Source organism: Diorhabda carinulata, chromosome X (assembly GCF_026250575.1).
Source record: "Diorhabda carinulata isolate Delta chromosome X, icDioCari1.1, whole genome shotgun sequence".
NCBI classification, from domain to species: Eukaryota; Metazoa; Arthropoda; class Insecta; order Coleoptera; family Chrysomelidae; genus Diorhabda; species Diorhabda carinulata.
The window spans coordinates 16,012,241-16,030,975 of NC_079472.1; the positions used below are offsets into that span (position 1 = coordinate 16,012,241).

The 18,735-nt window shown below is 32.7% G+C and overlaps 1 protein-coding gene across 1 annotated transcript; it reads right to left on the reverse strand.

Annotated features, from left to right (window-relative positions):
• Positions 1–341: 341 nt before the first annotated feature.
• LOC130901759 (uncharacterized phosphotransferase YvkC-like) lies at positions 342–17,551 on the reverse strand. The gene is made up of 20 exons (XM_057813340.1): positions 17,293–17,551; positions 16,155–16,282; positions 15,960–16,098; positions 15,389–15,560; positions 15,226–15,336; positions 12,261–12,482; positions 10,352–10,641; positions 9,361–9,524; positions 8,682–8,827; positions 8,366–8,626; positions 7,834–7,981; positions 6,501–6,767; positions 4,677–4,961; positions 4,231–4,612; positions 3,927–4,171; positions 3,713–3,867; positions 2,244–2,471; positions 1,979–2,190; positions 616–714; positions 342–560 (listed from the first exon to the last, which is right to left on the reverse strand). Exons 1-20 carry the CDS (start codon positions 17,399–17,401, stop codon positions 436–438), a joined length of 3,888 nt encoding a protein of 1,295 aa, XP_057669323.1. The 5' UTR covers positions 17,402–17,551; the 3' UTR covers positions 342–435.
• Positions 17,552–18,735: the final 1,184 nt, after the last annotated feature.

Sequence of the window (18,735 nt, forward strand, 5' to 3'; positions counted from 1 at the left end):
AAATTTTTTTATATTTAATACTAACTCTTGTAAATGTCGTTTATTTGTATACAAGGGGTAAATTGAAAATAAGAAAAATAAAATTTTCATTCAAATTTTTTTTCTTTTAAATGAATCTCTACATTTTTTAAAAATTTCAATATCTTATAAATGGATACCTCTTGAAAGCAATTTACATAGTTGTCATTCTCAATCAATAATCAATTAGATAATATCTGATATTCACTCGATATTTGACACTTACTTACTTTAACACCCTCGTATAAGACACCGATGGAAATAATCAAATTTTTTCCACATTCTTTAATTTGTTATAGTTGTGTGTGTTTTTATAAATAAAATTTAATTTTGAGGGTATTTATCATTTTTAATTATTAAAATATATAATGCAATAATAAGCAACATATTGAATTTAACGTATTTATCACCACTGCATTAAATTTTTCCCAATTCTCCTCTATTCCCATCTAACTGTAACATATCGCCGGTTTTGAAGTGTTTAGTGGCATTTTGTACTCCTACAATACAAGGCAATCCGTATTCTCTAGCTACAACAGCTCCTATGGAAATAATTCGATTTAATATTTTTTTTTTCGTCTAAAATTCATATCTTACCATGTGAAACTAAACCTCCCAATTCAGTTACGATTCCTGACAACATAGGAAAATACGGCGACCAACCTATATCCGTACTATAAGTTATCAAAATATCACCTAAAAAGGAAATTCACCCCACGATGGTTAATTGATTAGATAATTTTTGATAAATTTAAGCAAAGCTAGAGATGCGTTTCTAATAACGGTAGTTATATCAGAATATTCATTAAAAGGCATACCAACGACCTATCAATGTTTTTACAAAATGGCGTCTACGGTTAAACTACAGTGGCTTGACGTTGACATGAGAGTGGCTGCCATGTTTAATTCAAATTACGTCACCAAATAAATTTTTTCGTATTTTTTTTTAGTTAAAAATACTATTGAGCTCTTGACAAGTTTTTGAAGAAATAAGTTTTGATTTTATAAGCGTTATTATGAGAAAAACAAATACTAAATTAACATAGTAAGTGTGAAACATAACGGCCGCTCTCTATCTTTATCAAGCCTGTAGGTTAAACATGTTTATCGCCCCCTATAAGAATGTAGTAATTTTCAATCCTTTCAAAGTTAATTGAATTGTTATTGTTAGCCCAGTTTTAACTCTTTTTCTATTTCTTTGATTTTTTCTTATTAAAATCTTCATATATTAACTATGAAAATTATCATTTTACAATTAAATCAAAAATACTTCAAAAAATTGGTCGTAATCTTAATTTAGGTACATGTAGTATTTTGAATTACGTGGTTTGGAAAACGTGATTGATGCGCTGTTGACTTTATAAAACAAAAACTGAGAAAGTAACCAATGGTAATCAACTAACAATGAATGATGAATTGATGAGAAAAAAAAAGTTTTATACGTTCATTGTTCATTTTTTGTCATAAATTTATATAAAATATGAAGATGAATAGATTTTTTTCTTTGCGAGACTTTCCTGTATGTATTGATTCCATTGCATAATTTGTTGATTGCTTTGTTATGCAAAATATCGCTTAAAAGTTTAATAATAAGTAGACTCATAAGGTAAGATATAATTATGGTCAAGTAGAATATAGAAATTATATATAAAAAAACACCTTACCAGTTCTAAGATAGATTCATAACGTACTTTTTATCAAACATTCAATTTACACTATCACTAAATAATAAACTAAAATTTATCTAAACTTAAAGACGACACTCAATTTAACACTTGAATTTCTAGGGTTATAATCAAATGACAAGTAAATTCGCGGGAAACTAAAAGGAAAGGGAAAATTAGTCAGCCATATTGTGCGCGCGAAATATTTGAAATTAAAATGATATTTTGGAATATACGTCACAAGAATGTTTATAGAGGATGATTAAGAGAACCCCGCTAAATATAAAAGTTTTCACCTGTTTTCAATTGACTTATTTCATCTAGACTTTTAATCACACACGCTCTGCCTCGAACGATTCCAGTACATACAGGAGTACCTTTACATAGTTCTGTCAAATTTTCTAGGAGAATTTTCGAATATTCTTCTTCTGGTTTTGGAACTTCCGGCATTATTTCCGGAAATTCAAGTTTCTTCCATATTGGATATAATTTTTGACGTCTAATAGCTCTAAATAAAATAAAAAATAATAGCAAATCTACAATTAATATTCGTAGATATACTTCGTTATTAACGTTGGATTTCTTTTGTTTATTATAGAACCGATTTCCTCATGAGTAAGATGATAAATTAAATTTTCGGATGGTAAAAATCCTTCTAATACCATCGTTTTCCCTAATAACCTGTACGCTTGTCTCAATTTATCGTAACCTCTAATCATTTCCGATTTGGTTTGTTCTCTACAACCAACTGCTACTCTGATACGTTGTATCAACAACTTTATTAGGCTCCTAGAATAAACACCATATATTTATTTATTATTTAAAACACATAATAAAAAAAGAATATACATATTTAATACGCAACCATATTTGGAGATATGCGTGAGTGATTGCCTAAATTTTAACGGATTATTAACTAAATTTACTGCTAAATATATATTATAATTGAAACAGCCTCTGGTCTAAGGTAGAGCTATCATCGTTCCACTGCACGGTGGTTGGCGGAACGATATAGGGGAGTAAAGAAATATCATCGAACGATCAGTCTACAATTCCTATTTCTATGGTTAAATTTTATTACGTCACGACAGCACCCTCTGTGTGAAAATTAACAACTAATAGATATATTCAAATGACATAACCGTAGTACTGCCACCACGATAGTTGCGTGTTTTTCATAGCTTCTTGACCTTGGCTTTATGGTATTGTTGTGAATTCAAAAATATGTTTTTTTTATTATTTTGTGAAAAAAACTAGTGATTTTTAAATTTTAAATAGAAAGTGTCTAGAGTTTTAGAAAATAACTAAATTGGCAAATTAGTGGCTTGAAATAAAAACGGTTAAATAATTTAGCACCTTGTTACGTAAAGTACGTAAGTAAACCCTGAGGACCTGGCAGATATGTTGAATCTTTTAAGGTATTTATGGTTTCTTTTCGTTTCATTTACTATAAAAAGTTTTTTCAAAATAATTTTAAAGCGGCAGTAAACACAGCTCCATAATACTCAAAAAGTATTTCTGACACCTTATTCACAAGCAAAATTTTCTTTTGTTTTGTAATGATGAGAAACTGCACAATGTCTATCAATATTAAATTATCCAATTTTGTTTCAAATACTCCGTAACTTGATATATAATTATGCCAGCAGATCCATCTAAGGGATCTGAGCGTTAACTACAAAAATGATTCAACTTTGGGCCATCAGCGTGAAAAGTTCGGCAACGTTCAATCATACGCATCTAGTTGGCAGCACTGCAAAACGGCGACGTTCACTTGTTCTTTTTGTTTGTCAATCGCGTATCTTAAATAATTTTGTTCAAACAGTTTTTTTTCGGTTTCCGAAGTGATAATATATATTATTTAAAATGTGCAATACAAAAAATTGTTTTTAGTGATAAATTAAGTTATTTGGAATAGTTTGAGAGGTAACTAAAGTTTGTTTTATAAAGTCTATATTTTATAAATGGCGACTTGTTGTTGTCAAGTTTTAAAACAAATTATATTCTATAAGTGATTATATATATTATACCTTGTACTTTTCCTTTTTATCGATTTTAGATTATTAACTATATCTTGTAAATTTTTCGTATCCTTTTTAGTCGTTCTTTGATTTTTTACGTTTGCTTGTATCATCGATATTATTAAATCGGGATTTTCTCTCCAAGAAGGTTCCATAATTTCAAACTATAAAAAGGACACGCGTTTAAAAGTTGAAAGACTTTTGCATGATAACATTTTTTTACCTCGTGTAAACTTCTATGTCCATGTTTATCCATAAATTCGTTAAATAGATAGTAGGCTTTGTTAACATGATTTTTTAAAAATTCTACCCCATCGCGAGGACGTAAATTTAAAAATTCATCTGAATATTCTTCTTGATTTATAATTTTAGCAATATCTTCTAAATATTTAGGAATTTCTGCTGATATAACGTCTTCACATGAAGATAAAATACAAGCGAAATCGGAAATATGTTCCGTGGTTAAATCTAGAATAAAGCACTTTAAAATATATATATACAGGGTGGTTATAATAATATTTAGTTACCCGATTTTCCTTCAAGCATTATATTCATAGCTATAATTTGATAAAATACGGATACTGCACTAGTTTTAGTGTGACATACGGCGACTTCTCCTAAATTTATTAAACTGTCGTTGATGTTTTTGTAAATTCCACGAACATCATCGGTTTTTTTCAATTTCAATTCGACTCTGTCTACTAATTTTTTGGCATCGCTTACGATGTCGTACCAACTGTTTTTCATTACTCTGTATATATCTTTTAATAAGACGAAAGGTGATGCTATACCGAAACGATTCTTTATAATTTCGTGGATTTTTTTATCTAATACAGGGTGGCCGAATATTGCTAGGTCTAATATTAATCCGCTGACGTGGACTTCGGATCGAACGTTTTTGTGAATTGACTACAACGTGAATGTGAAAAAATAATTTTTTTTATACAGTTAGTTTAGAAAAATAATCACTCACAATAGTTATATCTATTAAAGCGTTATGTTGATGGATGATGATTCCTTTGTTGGATAACGGATCGAAATTTACTTGAGCGAATTTTTGTATAGCCCAATCGGTACATCGAACGGAAGTGGAATGTGATAATACGGTCGTTGCTTTCGGTATAACTTCTCTTATGTTGGCGGTTGTGAAAAAAGTCTTTTTAGTCCTTAGAGGAGTATCCATTTCGTGTGACAGTTCGAAATCCGACCAACCATTTAAAGTCGTTATAGGTCGAGATTGAAGCAAATATAATTTATTCTGAAATTATTTTTCACTGATATACAAATTTCTGAGATATAGTATCTAAAGTTTTCGATAACTTGTAAGATTTGTACCTTAAAAAGGGAAAGCTTTTCAATTTTATGAAGATATATACTAATAATACTGGTTAGTATTATTACTAACTATTACATGTATAAAGAGATTCTAATTAAAATTCCAGACGTTCAATTCCCGTTTGATAATCGTAGAAGTCGAGTCTAACATTCGAAATATATATATATATATATATATATATATATATATATATATATATATATATATATATATATATATATATATATAAGGACTAGGGAAACTTTGACCAATAATTCTAGCAATTTCAGATCAGAGGTTACGTAGAAAGTGTTAAAAATTGATATTTTCTTTATATAAAAAGCAATCACAAGAGGGTAAACCATTCGAGTAATTCCAGTGTGTAGACATTGATATCTTCAACTTGTATAGTGCGTAAAGACGTGTTTTAGTAGCTTACACTTCTCCAAAGAATGGTGTCTCGATAAGTTGATGCTCTGTGCGTCTGCAGGCGAACCACGTCTGCCTGTCGAGTAGGTCTTACTAATACTGCTCCAGGTGGGATTATGTTAGACAGCTCGTGGTAGTATCTGTAAAACAAAGTCTGGTCGACGACCTCTCTTCGTTCTAAACTATCCAACCCTGTATCACCTATAAGTCGAACTGCTTTCTTATGTATTGAGTCAAGCACCTACATGGTATCTTTGGGATCCGAGCTCTAAATGTGCGAGCAATATTCTGAATATGGACGAATTTGGGCTTTGTAGAGAGGATTCGAAGCGGTTGCCGCGTGTGTAGCTTTTTGGTCTTGAATTTAACGTGTCTAAATCGGTCACGTGTCTATACCAGGACATATTGATCCCAACGTAATCACCCGACAAGCGAATTTGAGGTGATGGTGATATTTTTGCTGCATTAAACTCGAATCGGATTGTTTGATATGTGGACAAGACGACAAACCGTACGAAGAAGGTTGTCATATCAAATCCTACCAAAAGCCTTCGATATTTCAAGTGGGATTGCTCTAAATTCCCCATATTTCTCTAGGCCAGAAGGTCCCTGGTTTATTATTGATGATGTTAACAGTCTCAAGATATCTCAAGATTTGCTGGTTAACGACTTTTTCCATGATCATTACCAACGTTTTTTCCATAAATTTCGAAACGAAACGTCGTGTAGGCCGAAACCATAAAATTGAAATTACAATCGTTTCTAGGATCGAGAACTCTAATCGCGGTAATGAAAATAAATTAATAACAAACGATTAGGATTTTGTAAGTTAATTAAAGTACACTGGTAGCCCTTTGTGTCTAATATTTGATAGAATTTCACTCGTTTCTTGCGAAAAAATCCGAATTTTTGGGATACAGAACGTCAAATATCAAATTTCGAAAAAAAATTATATGACTTGGTTTATAATAATAGTTTTTTTTATCATGAATTTTCGAAAAAGTTTAGTACCCAACAAATGAACATTTTCGTAATATTCAGAGTGATATTCACCTTGTAAAAAGCCCATTCGATATCTCTCGGATTTCCAAACGCCTCCTCGAGTAAAACACCAACTTTCCCTAATTCCACTGCTTGTTTATCACTTATACTCCATGATTCTTTACAATTTCTGTTATCAACACTTTCTTCTAAACCAACGGATGTTATTTCAAGCACTTTATTTTTCGATCCCAAAATTTTTTCCAAGACACACACTTTTCCGTCCCAAGTCCTGTTTAAAATGAAAGTATCCGGATCGCTGTCTCCGGAAACCACCGTCTGGAAATCTCGAAATCAGTTCAGAATCAGTACATATATGATTAGTTATGGAAGTCCCCCGATAAAATTTTTCGTATGATTTGGATGAATTAAAAATAAAGTGAAGAGGGAGATATCTCGAAAGTGAGAGATAGAGAACTTGGATGAAAAGAAAGTGGGAGAAAGTTGAATTGACAGAAGTAGAAAGAGATTGAAAAGAAATGAGAGAGAGAGAGAAAGAAATTGGGTAAAAGAAAGAGGATAGAGGAATTTCGAAAGAGCGAAGGGAGGTGGATTTGAAGAAAGCGAGATATTGAGAGAGGTAGGGTGAATTTGAGAAGGGAATTGAAAAAAAGACAGTGGAAGTAATATATTTAGAGAAAGTTGGATCGAAAGAAGTAGAAAGAGATTTGGGTAAAAGAGGATGGAGAGATTTCGAAAGAGAGAAGACTTTAAGAAGTTTGAGAAAAAGTGAGACATTGAGAGAGCTATGGAGGGATTGAAAAGAAGTGAGAGAGGAAAATTGAGAAAAGTAAAGAGAGATTGAGAATTCGAAAGAAAGATATATGGAGAGAGAGATAGACAGGGATTGCGAGACATCGACAAGAAGCGATAGACTGAGACTAAGAGAGATATAAAGGGAGTGAAATTGAGAAAGATAAACAGAGAATAGGTTTCGTCATTGTACATATGGTTTCCATGGGTTCGAACGTATGAACGGTTGGTTTTTCAATTGATTCGATGACGCGATTCAATATGGCGTTTGTGGGCAACCATTTGCATTAAAACTATGAAGGGTTTATTTGGATTGGTATCGAGTTAATTTGACTTTATTTTGTTATAAACTGCTTTTCATGTTGCCGACTATTGAAAAAAAATACCAAGGTACTAATGATATTCGAGAATATTAAAGATTACGAAAATGTAAAACATGAAACAGTAACCTCATCGTTTTTATATAAATTTTATTGAAGCGGGAAATTATTCAATTATAAAAGATATAAACAAATGATGATCTGTTTGCTCACAGACGCCATAATTGTAAAATTGTAAATCGACATCTCAACTTTTGTACCCATTAACATACCTCTCCGAGTCCGAAATTAGAGGTAATGACCATTTGAGATGGATTCGAAGTTGATGGGTGGCATGTAAATAGTACACCAGCCGAATCAGCCTTCACCATTTTTTGTACCACAACAGCCATTTCGGTTATAACCGGTAAACCGTGCTGCCTGAAACATTATAAATATATACAAAGTACAACAAAAAAGTAGGTTATAATACTGATAAGTAAGAGTGAGATAAATATATTAGTTGTAACGATTTTGTCAAAAATTTCGAATTAAAACTGTTTTACAAAATAATTTCGTTTTTTATTGTACCTTTCCTCGTAATCCATAAAAAGCGTTTCCACAAATGAAAATATGAAATATTCTACGTCTTTTCGGGTATGTTACGAGGTACATTCAGAAAATAAGATCTTTGTCCTCGCCGAAATGTTTTACGTGCAACAGGAATTTCTTCAGGTGCAAGAAAAAGTGAAAATCGTTGAGAGCAATTGACACTTTTACTTTAAAGAGAAAAACATCTGAATGTACCTCGTACATATTACTTACCATCTATATTGAACGCTCTGGTAAGTATACAGCGAAGCCCAACAAGCTAAAACCTTATTCAGAATCTCAGTTTCATTGCGACAAGCAAGGAACGTTTCGTTTTGTCCCGCCGCGGATAAATCTTCAGAGTCTTCTCCAATAGCGGAAGATCGTACAGCACAACCAAAAAATTCTGTTTCTTTCGAATATTTTTCTAATTGAGTGACGATTTCTTTGCGAACATTGGGGTGAATCGAGTCTCGCTTGAAGGTTTCGACTACCCTAAAATAATTAGAACGATGAGGAATTTCCCGATAAAAAATTGATTTCCGTTTACTTTCCGCAAGCTTCTTTCAAGTTTCCATCTAATTTTCCGCAGCAAATTCGATTCAAGGCTTCTATGAGGTTAGACAGCTCTGTATTTTTTGACAGATGTAGATTGTACGCTTTGACAGTTACTATGAAACCTTCGGGAACGCTAAACTAATAGAGAAATCATCAGAAATGGAATGGATTAAACAGTTTTTGGTAACACACCACTGGGATTTGAAAAATACTGGTTCGTGTCATTGTTTGACCTAATATAGTTTTTTTTGCCACAATACGAGGGCGGTTTGATACTATGTTAATTATAGTGTTAGTTTCTACAATGTTTCTGATGTCATCTGTCAAAATTTTACATAAATTCTCGATTTGGTGCGGGAGATGGAGGAGGACAGTAAATACCCAAAAAACCGAAGGTATAGAAGATTGCTTACAGGCAAATTTCGCCTGGTGCTTTGGAGACAACGCCTCGTGATCCGCAGACCATGTTTTGTAGTCGAAACCTGCTCCCAAGAAAGCAAAACTATTCTTTCGCCCAAAGTCACAGTGTTTTGGGATTCTAATGATGTAATTTTTTCTCTAATCTCCTCCCCCCGATTCCAGACAAACGAATAAGTGATTGCAGACTTTTCTATTGAAAATTCACCCTACATTAAACCGCCCTCGTATCGTACGTTTCATTTTTCACTTACCATAGATGAATTTAATGAAACTAACAATGCCAACGAATTTCCTTTTCCCCCAGTAAGATTTAATATCAGAGATTCTTCTTCGTCTATATTAGTTACTAATTTTTCCGGTAAATGATCTATTTTTTTATCGCACAATTTTGGTTTTGGTATGAACATTTCATCACCTTTATTAGAAATAAAATATTTACGTTAATAAACACTTAAAACTTTATGAGATTCCGAATCAGTTTGGGGACCGATCGCATGCGCATTTACAAAATTATCGTTCGCGAGAGGGTGAAGTCATCGATTCGCGAACAACAAATTTGAGAGGGCACGATCGGTCCTAAAATGATTCGGAATTCGACACGCGAACAACGCTTATAACTATCAATTCGAAAAACATATACTTTATATCATCCAGATTGTCTTAAATCGCTTGCCAATATTAAAATCAACTACAAATCTGTGCGTTCTTACCTTATATTTAACTTTTACGATGCTCTAGAGCATTGTAGAACCTTTCAGAATGAATACTGATAAACAATTATCTCCAGAAACAACTGGATTAGTAACTACTCAATAGATGAAGGCAGACACAAATTTTTTATAGTTTAGTATAGTGCTACATTATGCTATATTATGCCCAACCCCATCAGACGGCGTGCGGTTGTGTCCTTGTTTATACTATTTACAATTATAGTTTCCACTGCAGTAAATTATGCCCAACCCCATCAGACGGCGTGTGGTTGTATCCTTGTTTATACTACTTACAATTCTAGTTTCCACTGCAGTAAATTATATCCAACCCCTTCAGACGGCGTGCGGCTGTGTCTTTGTTTATACTACTTACAATTATAGTTTTTACTGCAGTAAAAATTTGAAAATTCAAATGTGATAATTCAAAATTTAATTGTAATGTTTGTGCATTCGAAATAACTATTGAAAGGTAATAATTGGACATAACCTCACGTTGTTAATTATTGTTTAAACAATTACAAGTTTCTCTTACCTTGTTGCGCGTACCAGAATTCAACGATTGCTTTACCGTTGTTGACATTGACGATACAATCAGCCGTCATGGTGTAATATTCGAATCCGTATTTAGTATTATTGCACGAAGAAACAAGAGTTTTTTTATTTAAATGCAATGTTATTTTGTAAATTTTGTTATTAGCTTTCACGTCGGTTTTTATACAATCTGGAAAATTTTTATTTTCGCCTATATGTCGCATTTGGTAATTCACCTTACTAAGAGGGTATTTTTTGTCGTTGCTGAGTAAAACGAACCCGTAAACAAATCTGAAATTTCAAAAAAAATTAGTTATTTGTACATACGTGATATTTTTCAGCCGCGTTGTTGTCAGCGACCTTCTTATGAAAAAAGAGAGACTATTTGGTTTTGATATAGGAAAACTTTTCCTCTGCAGGGCTGCGATTTATTTTCATCGTAAGCAAGTGGGGCTGTATTATGCCCTATCGTCAGCTGGTGAACCGATTCACCAGGTTACATGCAGAAAACCCGTAGAAAACACCATCGATTGACGAGGAGTTTGGTGTATGGCTACGTTAAAGGATAAAAATTAAGTCTTACGTCGCCTCCGGTGGTTACTGTAAATAATAACACCCCAATCGGAAAAACAGGGTGAAAAATAAACTTCTGACCACTTCTATATACAATTATTTATATATATTTTCTTCTATGACTTCTGTTTTTTATTATCTATGGCAACACTGATGTCAATATGTCATTGTTATGTTATGATATTGTTTTCTCCAGTCAAGTTCCCTTGTCGAGCTTTCCTTGGTCTCTGGAGGGGATTGAAGTCACGAAATGTCTTCAGATCATACTTAATGTGGTTGCGTTTATTATCCTTCGTGTTGACAGCTTTTTTATGCTTAAAATTCCGTGTGAATACACTTTTTTGTTATGTTTTCATTTCTTTTGGTAAAAAACAATTCACGCTATGTTTAATTATAAACCTTGTTCGTTAACGTAAATTCCGAAACTACCTTTTAAATGTTTAACAATATTATGAACGTAATTTTGTACCTTGTTCTCGCTTCGGTTCAACTTAGTTAATATTGGTTTTCATCGACCACGGGTGAATTTGTAGAGGATTTAATCTATCTTGGAAGTAGACGTAATTTCTTAAGAAATCTTCTAGACCATAATTAGCAGTTGAAACAGAGGATAAGAAAGTTTCCTTTAGATTTAGAGGAAAGTGCTGATCCAAGGGAATGAAAGGAGTGTCTTTGGCTTGTTGAAATTAATTCGATGGTGCGAATTAAGTATCGGGATTGTAATTATTTTAAATGGCTCTGAATTTGAGTTATGTTAGATCTTTTGTATCTGATTAAGATCGGCCTTTCAACTGATTGATTCACAATTCCAAATATTCGACAATTCCGCAGATCTCAAGACGTTCCTTCCGAAGCATTTAGTGGAAATAACGAGCTAGAAGTTTTACTCTCGGTGTATTAGGATTGTTGACGACAATCACTTGAGTTTTTTTTTAATGGAGAATATCGTTGAGAGTGTCGAGGCAATCGCATAATTAGAAGCTGTGACATACCAGACCAGATCGAATGTTTTCTGGAGATCCGTGAAGATGGCGGAGGCGTTATTATAGTTTGAAGATTGGTTGTTGTGAATTCAAATTGGAATTTTGGAATTGTTTGTGCTCAGAGCATAAGTTCCAGATTCTGTTAGGGATCTGACGTTTAAATACTTTACTCTGGACGCTGATTTTGAAATCCGATGAATTTTTGATTTTCTAGCGCCAAAAAAATCTTCCCAAACACTGAGATGTTACCTTTAGTACTTGTATACAGAGTGTGATTGCATTTAGATTAAAAAAAATCGATCCTGAGAATTAAGTGAGACTTACGTAATATAATTTTTAAGTAAATAAACTTACTGAATGCTATTATTTATTAAACATTTGACTATAATGTTGAAAATATTTCCATATTCGTCTATAATTAGAAATTTCGCGGTGTTTTTCATTGAAAATCTATCGCTGATTCCTTTAATCCTACATCTGTTACCAGGAATATTTAGAATTAAATTTTCGGTGTAAGAATCTCCTTTTATAAATCCCTTGAGGGCGCCCAATTGTTCGAAACCATATTGAGGTATACTGAAATACATTTTTTTTATATCTGATTCAAAATTTACGCCACTGAAATTTATGTAATCGCTACATTTCAATTCCTATTGAAATCATTATTAAAGTTTTTGGGGAGAATACGATTCGCGATTTAATAGCGGATTTGGCTTAATGAAGCCAAAATAAATCGGAAATGAAGAATGAAATTTTTCGATATTTCGTTTCGTTTTCGAGATATTGATACTTAAAGTTATAATCAAACGTTAGCTCAAAATTCGCGAAGCCCCCCCTTAAGAAAAATAAATAATAAAATAAAACTAGAATAATCCTACTGCAAAGAAATTTTTTTAGACAATTTTGGCTGTAAAAAATTCACGATTTTTGAATTTTTTACACTCAAAGTGCACCACGAGAAGCTAAGGTTAAGTTAGATTAGTTTACGTTAGATTAGATTTGGTTAGGTTAGTTTACGTTAGGTTAGGTTAAGTTAGATTAGTTTTGGTTAGTTTACGTTACGTTAGGTTAGGTTAGGTTAAGTTAGATTTGGTTAGGTTAGTTTACGTTATGTTAAGTTAGATTTGGTTAGGTTAGTTTACGTTACGTTAGGTTAGGTTGATATCTACAAATATTAAATAAAAATAAATTTTTCCAACTTCAAATATCGATATGTCGAAAACCAACCGAGATATCGAAAAATGTTATTCTTCATTTTCGACTTATTTTGGGTCGATTTATGGCATAGTCAAATCCAGGCGCCACGGAAATCGTACTCGTGCCAATTTTTTCATAGTACCTCGTACATATTAATAAAAAAATGAGAAAAACTTCGAAATACTTGCAACAGTTTTTAGTCTTGATAAGTAATACGTAAAGTCGTGTGACTAATTAGAAAAAAAACAAGTTTTTTTGCCAAAAATAAAGTTTTTTTTATCAATGTTATCTCGTTCAATTCAATCATTCCAACTTAGCCGTGTTTTTAGAAAGATTTGCCTTGTGCCTCAAAATAGGCTGCAGTTTCAGAAGTTACTTCTTCATTTGAGCTGAATTTATTACCAAAGAACATTTTTTTGACATCAACGAATAGCTAGGAGTCTCTGGAGGTCATATCTGGACTATAAGGTGGATGAGGAAACAATTCGTTCAATTTAACCATCGACTTATGAATCGGTACGTTATCTTAGTGAAACAGTGTTTTTTTCTTTAATTTTTGAATTCCAATGATCCAACAGCTCTATGTAGTATTCTCTATTTATTGTTTCTCAATTTTGGAGATAGTCGATGTACAATATTCCATGCGCATCCCAAAATACTGAAGCTACGACCTTCCCAGTTGACTGTTGTGCCTTTGGACGTGGTTAACCGTCTGCAGTCCACTCAGATGATTTTAGTTTTTATTCCAAAGTGAAATGAGAGATCCATTTTTCATCTATTATCACGTATTAACCCAAAAAACATGCCCAAACATTATTCTGAATCATCAACACTTTGTTCTTTATCGACTGTGAGTAAACCCGGCATCCATTTTGAAAAAACTTCCTCATATAACCAATTTGCGGACTTTTTTTGATGTTTTTTTTGGAATAATCACCTCAATAGGACGATCAGAACGTTCACCATCATCCAAATAAAACTTCTGAAGTCATTGCTGAGCTTGTACAATATTTTTTTTCATCATGAAACAATTAACTCCACGACATTTTTTCGAATCCTTTATTTCACCTAAATAACTGTCAATTTTTCGGACCAATCGAAATTTTATATATAATCTTTCAAAAGTTGGTACTTCATAAACGTCATACAGATTTGACAATGGCAGCGCCATCTGTATGTGAGTCACACGACTTAATATGTGAAAGTATAAAATAACAAAGGATTCTGCCGTTTCCAGCGGCATCCCATTACCAAAATAACAATATAAATTAATATCGAATTATAATCGTTTATCTTGAAATATAGGGGTTAATACAGGGTATAGTACGAAAAATTTTAACGAAAAGTAATGGCGGATACAATTATGTTGAACTTGTAGGTTACAGATGACGCTGAGATCGAATATAAAGTTGTTCTGTATTTGAAGTTTGAAGGGAATCGATTGTTATTTATTGGTTAGAATTTCACGAATTTTTTGGTTTAGGATAACATCATATTAGAACTGAATGTCAATCATAACTAGACATGTTTCGATATCAAAATTTTTCGATTCTCGATACCGATACCTAAAAAATCGATTCTTGATTCTCGGTTTTCGATACCGATAGTATCGATGTATAGTAGCCCCTCGTAAAAAACTTCTCTTACTAGAAACATATTCATAATGTGTTTGAACAACCTACAAACCAATTTTAAAATATATTTAATAAAAAAACAATGGTTTAATAAAAATTTATTCTGAAATTAAATTGGACCAATCCTTAACAAAGGGAAACACTTAGTCTACGTTAAGCTCATCAATCATCATTTTGACAAATGATTTTTCAAAATATGGTAATTTCATTTTGATAACAATATAAACTGGGTTAAAAAATAATTTTTCCGTCCATTTACTGGTATCGATTTGGATTTTTTGCGATCGATTCTCGATACCGATCCCAATGTCCAAGAATCGGTGGTATCAAGAATCGATTCATCCCTAAACATAACCTACAAAATTTCCGCCATTACTTTTGATTTAAGCTTTTTTGCGCCACGCCCTGTATATCAATGGTGACCGTTCTATTTTAACCTAGTTCAAATAAATTCATGGAAATTATTTATTATATAATATAGAACTTACATTTTGTCTTTCCACGAACCGTCTCTCCAACGGCAACTAGCCAAAGAATTTGCGTACATCGTGGTATCTATATCTTGGGGGAAATAATGCGGGGAACAGAACGAAGTGAAACTATAAAATTTCAACACTAGAATAAACAATCGATTCATTTTCGATTACTTACATGAAATTGAACTGTACATGTTCAATTTTTTCGAAACCTGTTTCGGAAATATTTTTCAACAAACCGTTAAAAGTGATTCTCAATTTTCTGAACGGTTCCAACGTTTCTATACACAGTCCGGCGATTTTCCAAGCGGTTTTTGGTAAGCTAGTTTGAACGCTTCCTTTTTCGCCTGTAAAAAAATTTTACGAGGGCTGCTGCATAAGTTTTGAGATCGAATCTTTTAATTGATTATAACTCCATAATTAGACACTTCAATTTCAATTGACGTAACCAGTTATTGAGACGTGGAAAACGAGGTAAGAGCTAGAGCAAATGAGGTCGCGGGACGTTTTCAAAACGTAGTATGGCGGTCAAACACTTAACACAACAAAGACACGAATTTATATCAGAAATAAGACCAGAAATATTATGAAAAAAAAACAAATTTTGGATATCGTAGAAGAAGCAGTCGTTGGACCTATTACGGAAAAAAGAGGAAAAAGAAGAAGAGTCTTAACAAGTTACCACGTGTTTAAATTGAGACGTATGATTTTTCACATATGAAAACCGACATTATTTGTATACTTACCAGGGAAAACGTACGTGTTGCCATCTTTTAGCCTTAGATGTAAACTAGCTTCCGCTATTTTTTCAATTCCTATTTCTAATTTGAAATTTAGAGAATTGCCATCGGAGTCTATACCGTGAAACGTTTGAGTATCTATACACTGAAAAAAAAGTTTGAATATATTTTTTCAAAATTGTTTTCATATTTATTTTATACCTCTAAATTCGGTGAAAATATTTCCGTTTCTAGTCTTTCTTTTAATTTTTTTAACCGATTCTTATATTTTGTTTGATGTTTTCTTATCTCTTTTTTGGCTGCGATTAATTTTATCAAATAAAACCAATCTAGAAGAAAAATAAACATTCTGAGACAATCTGTATATAACTGGCTATTCTTGAACCGTTCTTGACGTTATTGAAATTAATCGAAAAAACTATGAATCTGAGACTAGCAATTATTGAACATTCTAGACGTGATTGAATTTAAACGAAAAAGATTTTAGTTCTGGGACAATCTGTACATAACAACCAATTATTTAACCATTTTAGGGATAATTGATTTTGACCGAAAGAAAAACTATAATTCTGAAATAATCTGTACATAACATTCAATTATTGAACCATTTTAGACGTCATTGAGTTTAAACGAAAAAGACTAATTTTGAGACAACCTGTACATAACTAGCAATTATTGAACGTTCTAGACGTCATTGAATTTGATCGAAACAAACTATAATTCTGAGACAACCTGTACAAAACTAGCAGTTATGGAATCGTTCTAAACGTGCTCAAGGCTCAACGCCTCAATCTTAAGGTATGTCACATGATGACATTATTATATTAGTTTACGTACAGTATCGATGTTTTCCGGCATAAAAGCCGATTTTGGACGATCTTCAAAAAATTCATTTTGTAGCGAAGTGCAACTACAATTGAAAATCGAAGCGAAATTATCCCACGAAAATTTAATTCCAAGTAAACAACTCAAATAGCACTCGTATGTCAACACGTTCTAAGTACGTTCACCATTAGAAATGTCAAACTTTTGACATATTCACATCGGTGCTGTCATATCTCAAAACTTAAGTATCAATCCTCGTATCTATAGAGGACTCCTAACCTCAAAATACAAAACAACTCTCACTACCGGTTATATAAGAAGAAGAAAACGATTGTTCACCCCACGGTCGCCATTTTGACGTCGGTCAGCTGTTTTCTTAGATTACCCAAATTACTGATTCCACCAGATGTGGTTACGTCATTATGCACATGCGTGACATATGAAAAGCGAACGTTCTTCGAGTTTTTATAGTGAACGTGTTGATCAGATTTAGATAGTAATAAAAACGGCTTACCTGTTTGATAATAAACACTTTTAGAATTTGTTTTAAATAACAAAAAGTACAATAAAACCGGTAGACACAACAAACTCGTATAAAACAATAAATTAAATAAACATTCCATTGTGCAATAATATACTTTATGATATTTAAGCGGAATGGGAATCAATTATTTCATTGAATATTACAATATCTTATCTCTATTAAACTTTGTCCCTGTTTCTATGTAGTCGATACCAGGTATACCAAAAACACTGTTGTACAAACATTTATTTATCTTGGAACTATTAATTAATTTTTATAATACTAATTTATGAATAAAATCCTTGTAGTAAATACGAAATATGAACGAGAAGGTTATCTCTAGTTAAATATTATACGATTGTATACGAGGGTCAATTGCTGTTCGTTAGTCTCGCTAAAACTCGACAACGGCTAGACAGATTGCCCGGAATTGAATGAAAAAAAAAATTTGTTTTTCCTTGATGTTTTGTCACGAATTAAATTTCTGAACGCAACCATAATATTTGACATTTGACAACCAACTAATATGTCGATCGATACATCAGACGCATTCTTCTTTGTGACGATTTCGTGAAACGTGCATGAGAACTTCGATGATCCTTTGTGATAGTGTCATTTCAATTTATGTGCTCTCTTTTTGTTGATATTTTGTGATAGTGACACTTTACTACTAAGTGCGCGAGAACTCACTTTAATTTATAACAATTAGTCCAGTCAAATTAGGTGAATATCTCGGAAAATCGACATACCCAGCATATTAACACGTAGAAACTTGTTTTTTCGCATCCTAAAACTTTTCTCGAAATTCACATATAATTGGATGATCGCAAGTTTGCAAGTCGAGGGGTCAAAGGTCACAAAAATCGAGCGCACAAAAAAAGCGCGCGGTCAGATAATTATCTGAGATCAACTGGTAATCTCGATCAAAAACTCGTAATTTTAAGGTTTATAGAGTTCTAATTTATATTCTCTTCTTCTTCTACTCCACTTCTTCTTTTTCTTCTTCTTCATCATCGTGCCTCTGCTGCAGAATTTCAATTTCCTCTTCATTATCATTTTCGAAGTCATTCGTTTTCAAATAACTCATGATTTCTGGGTCAAAGATTCTATCATCATTAATATCGATCTGAGACGAGCTTGTCCATTACACTGGCCGCAAGCTGAAGAGCACTGCAACCCCGCTTTCCTGCACCCATATCTTGAGCCACAGCCATTTTTGCACTTACAGAAAAATAGTCATGATAGGTTCCAGGAATTCGTCAGGCATTGTCCAAACCCATTCCTGGTGTTCAGAATCATGCCCTAACCAAATTTGAATTCGATAAAAAACGCGATTGAAATATTGGTGAACTGCTTTACTCGTTGGTGGAATATTTGATAACTGCACAGGTTTATTCGATTTTGATGACTCAACTGTCCCACGGAGTTTTTAAA

Excerpts from the sequence above, each read along its gene's own strand:
- LOC130901759 (XM_057813340.1), bottom strand. The coding sequence starts at position 17,401 with ATGGAATGTTTATTTAATTTATTGTTTTATACGAGTTTGTTGTGTCTA. Across the intron at positions 16,099-16,154 it reads TATTTTCACCGAATTTAGAG|TGTATAGATACTCAAACGTT; the intron begins GTATAAAATAAA and ends CTTTTTTTTCAG. Across the intron at positions 2,472-3,712 it reads ATAAAAAGGAAAAGTACAAG|GAGCCTAATAAAGTTGTTGA; the intron begins GTATAATATATA and ends TGTTTATTCTAG.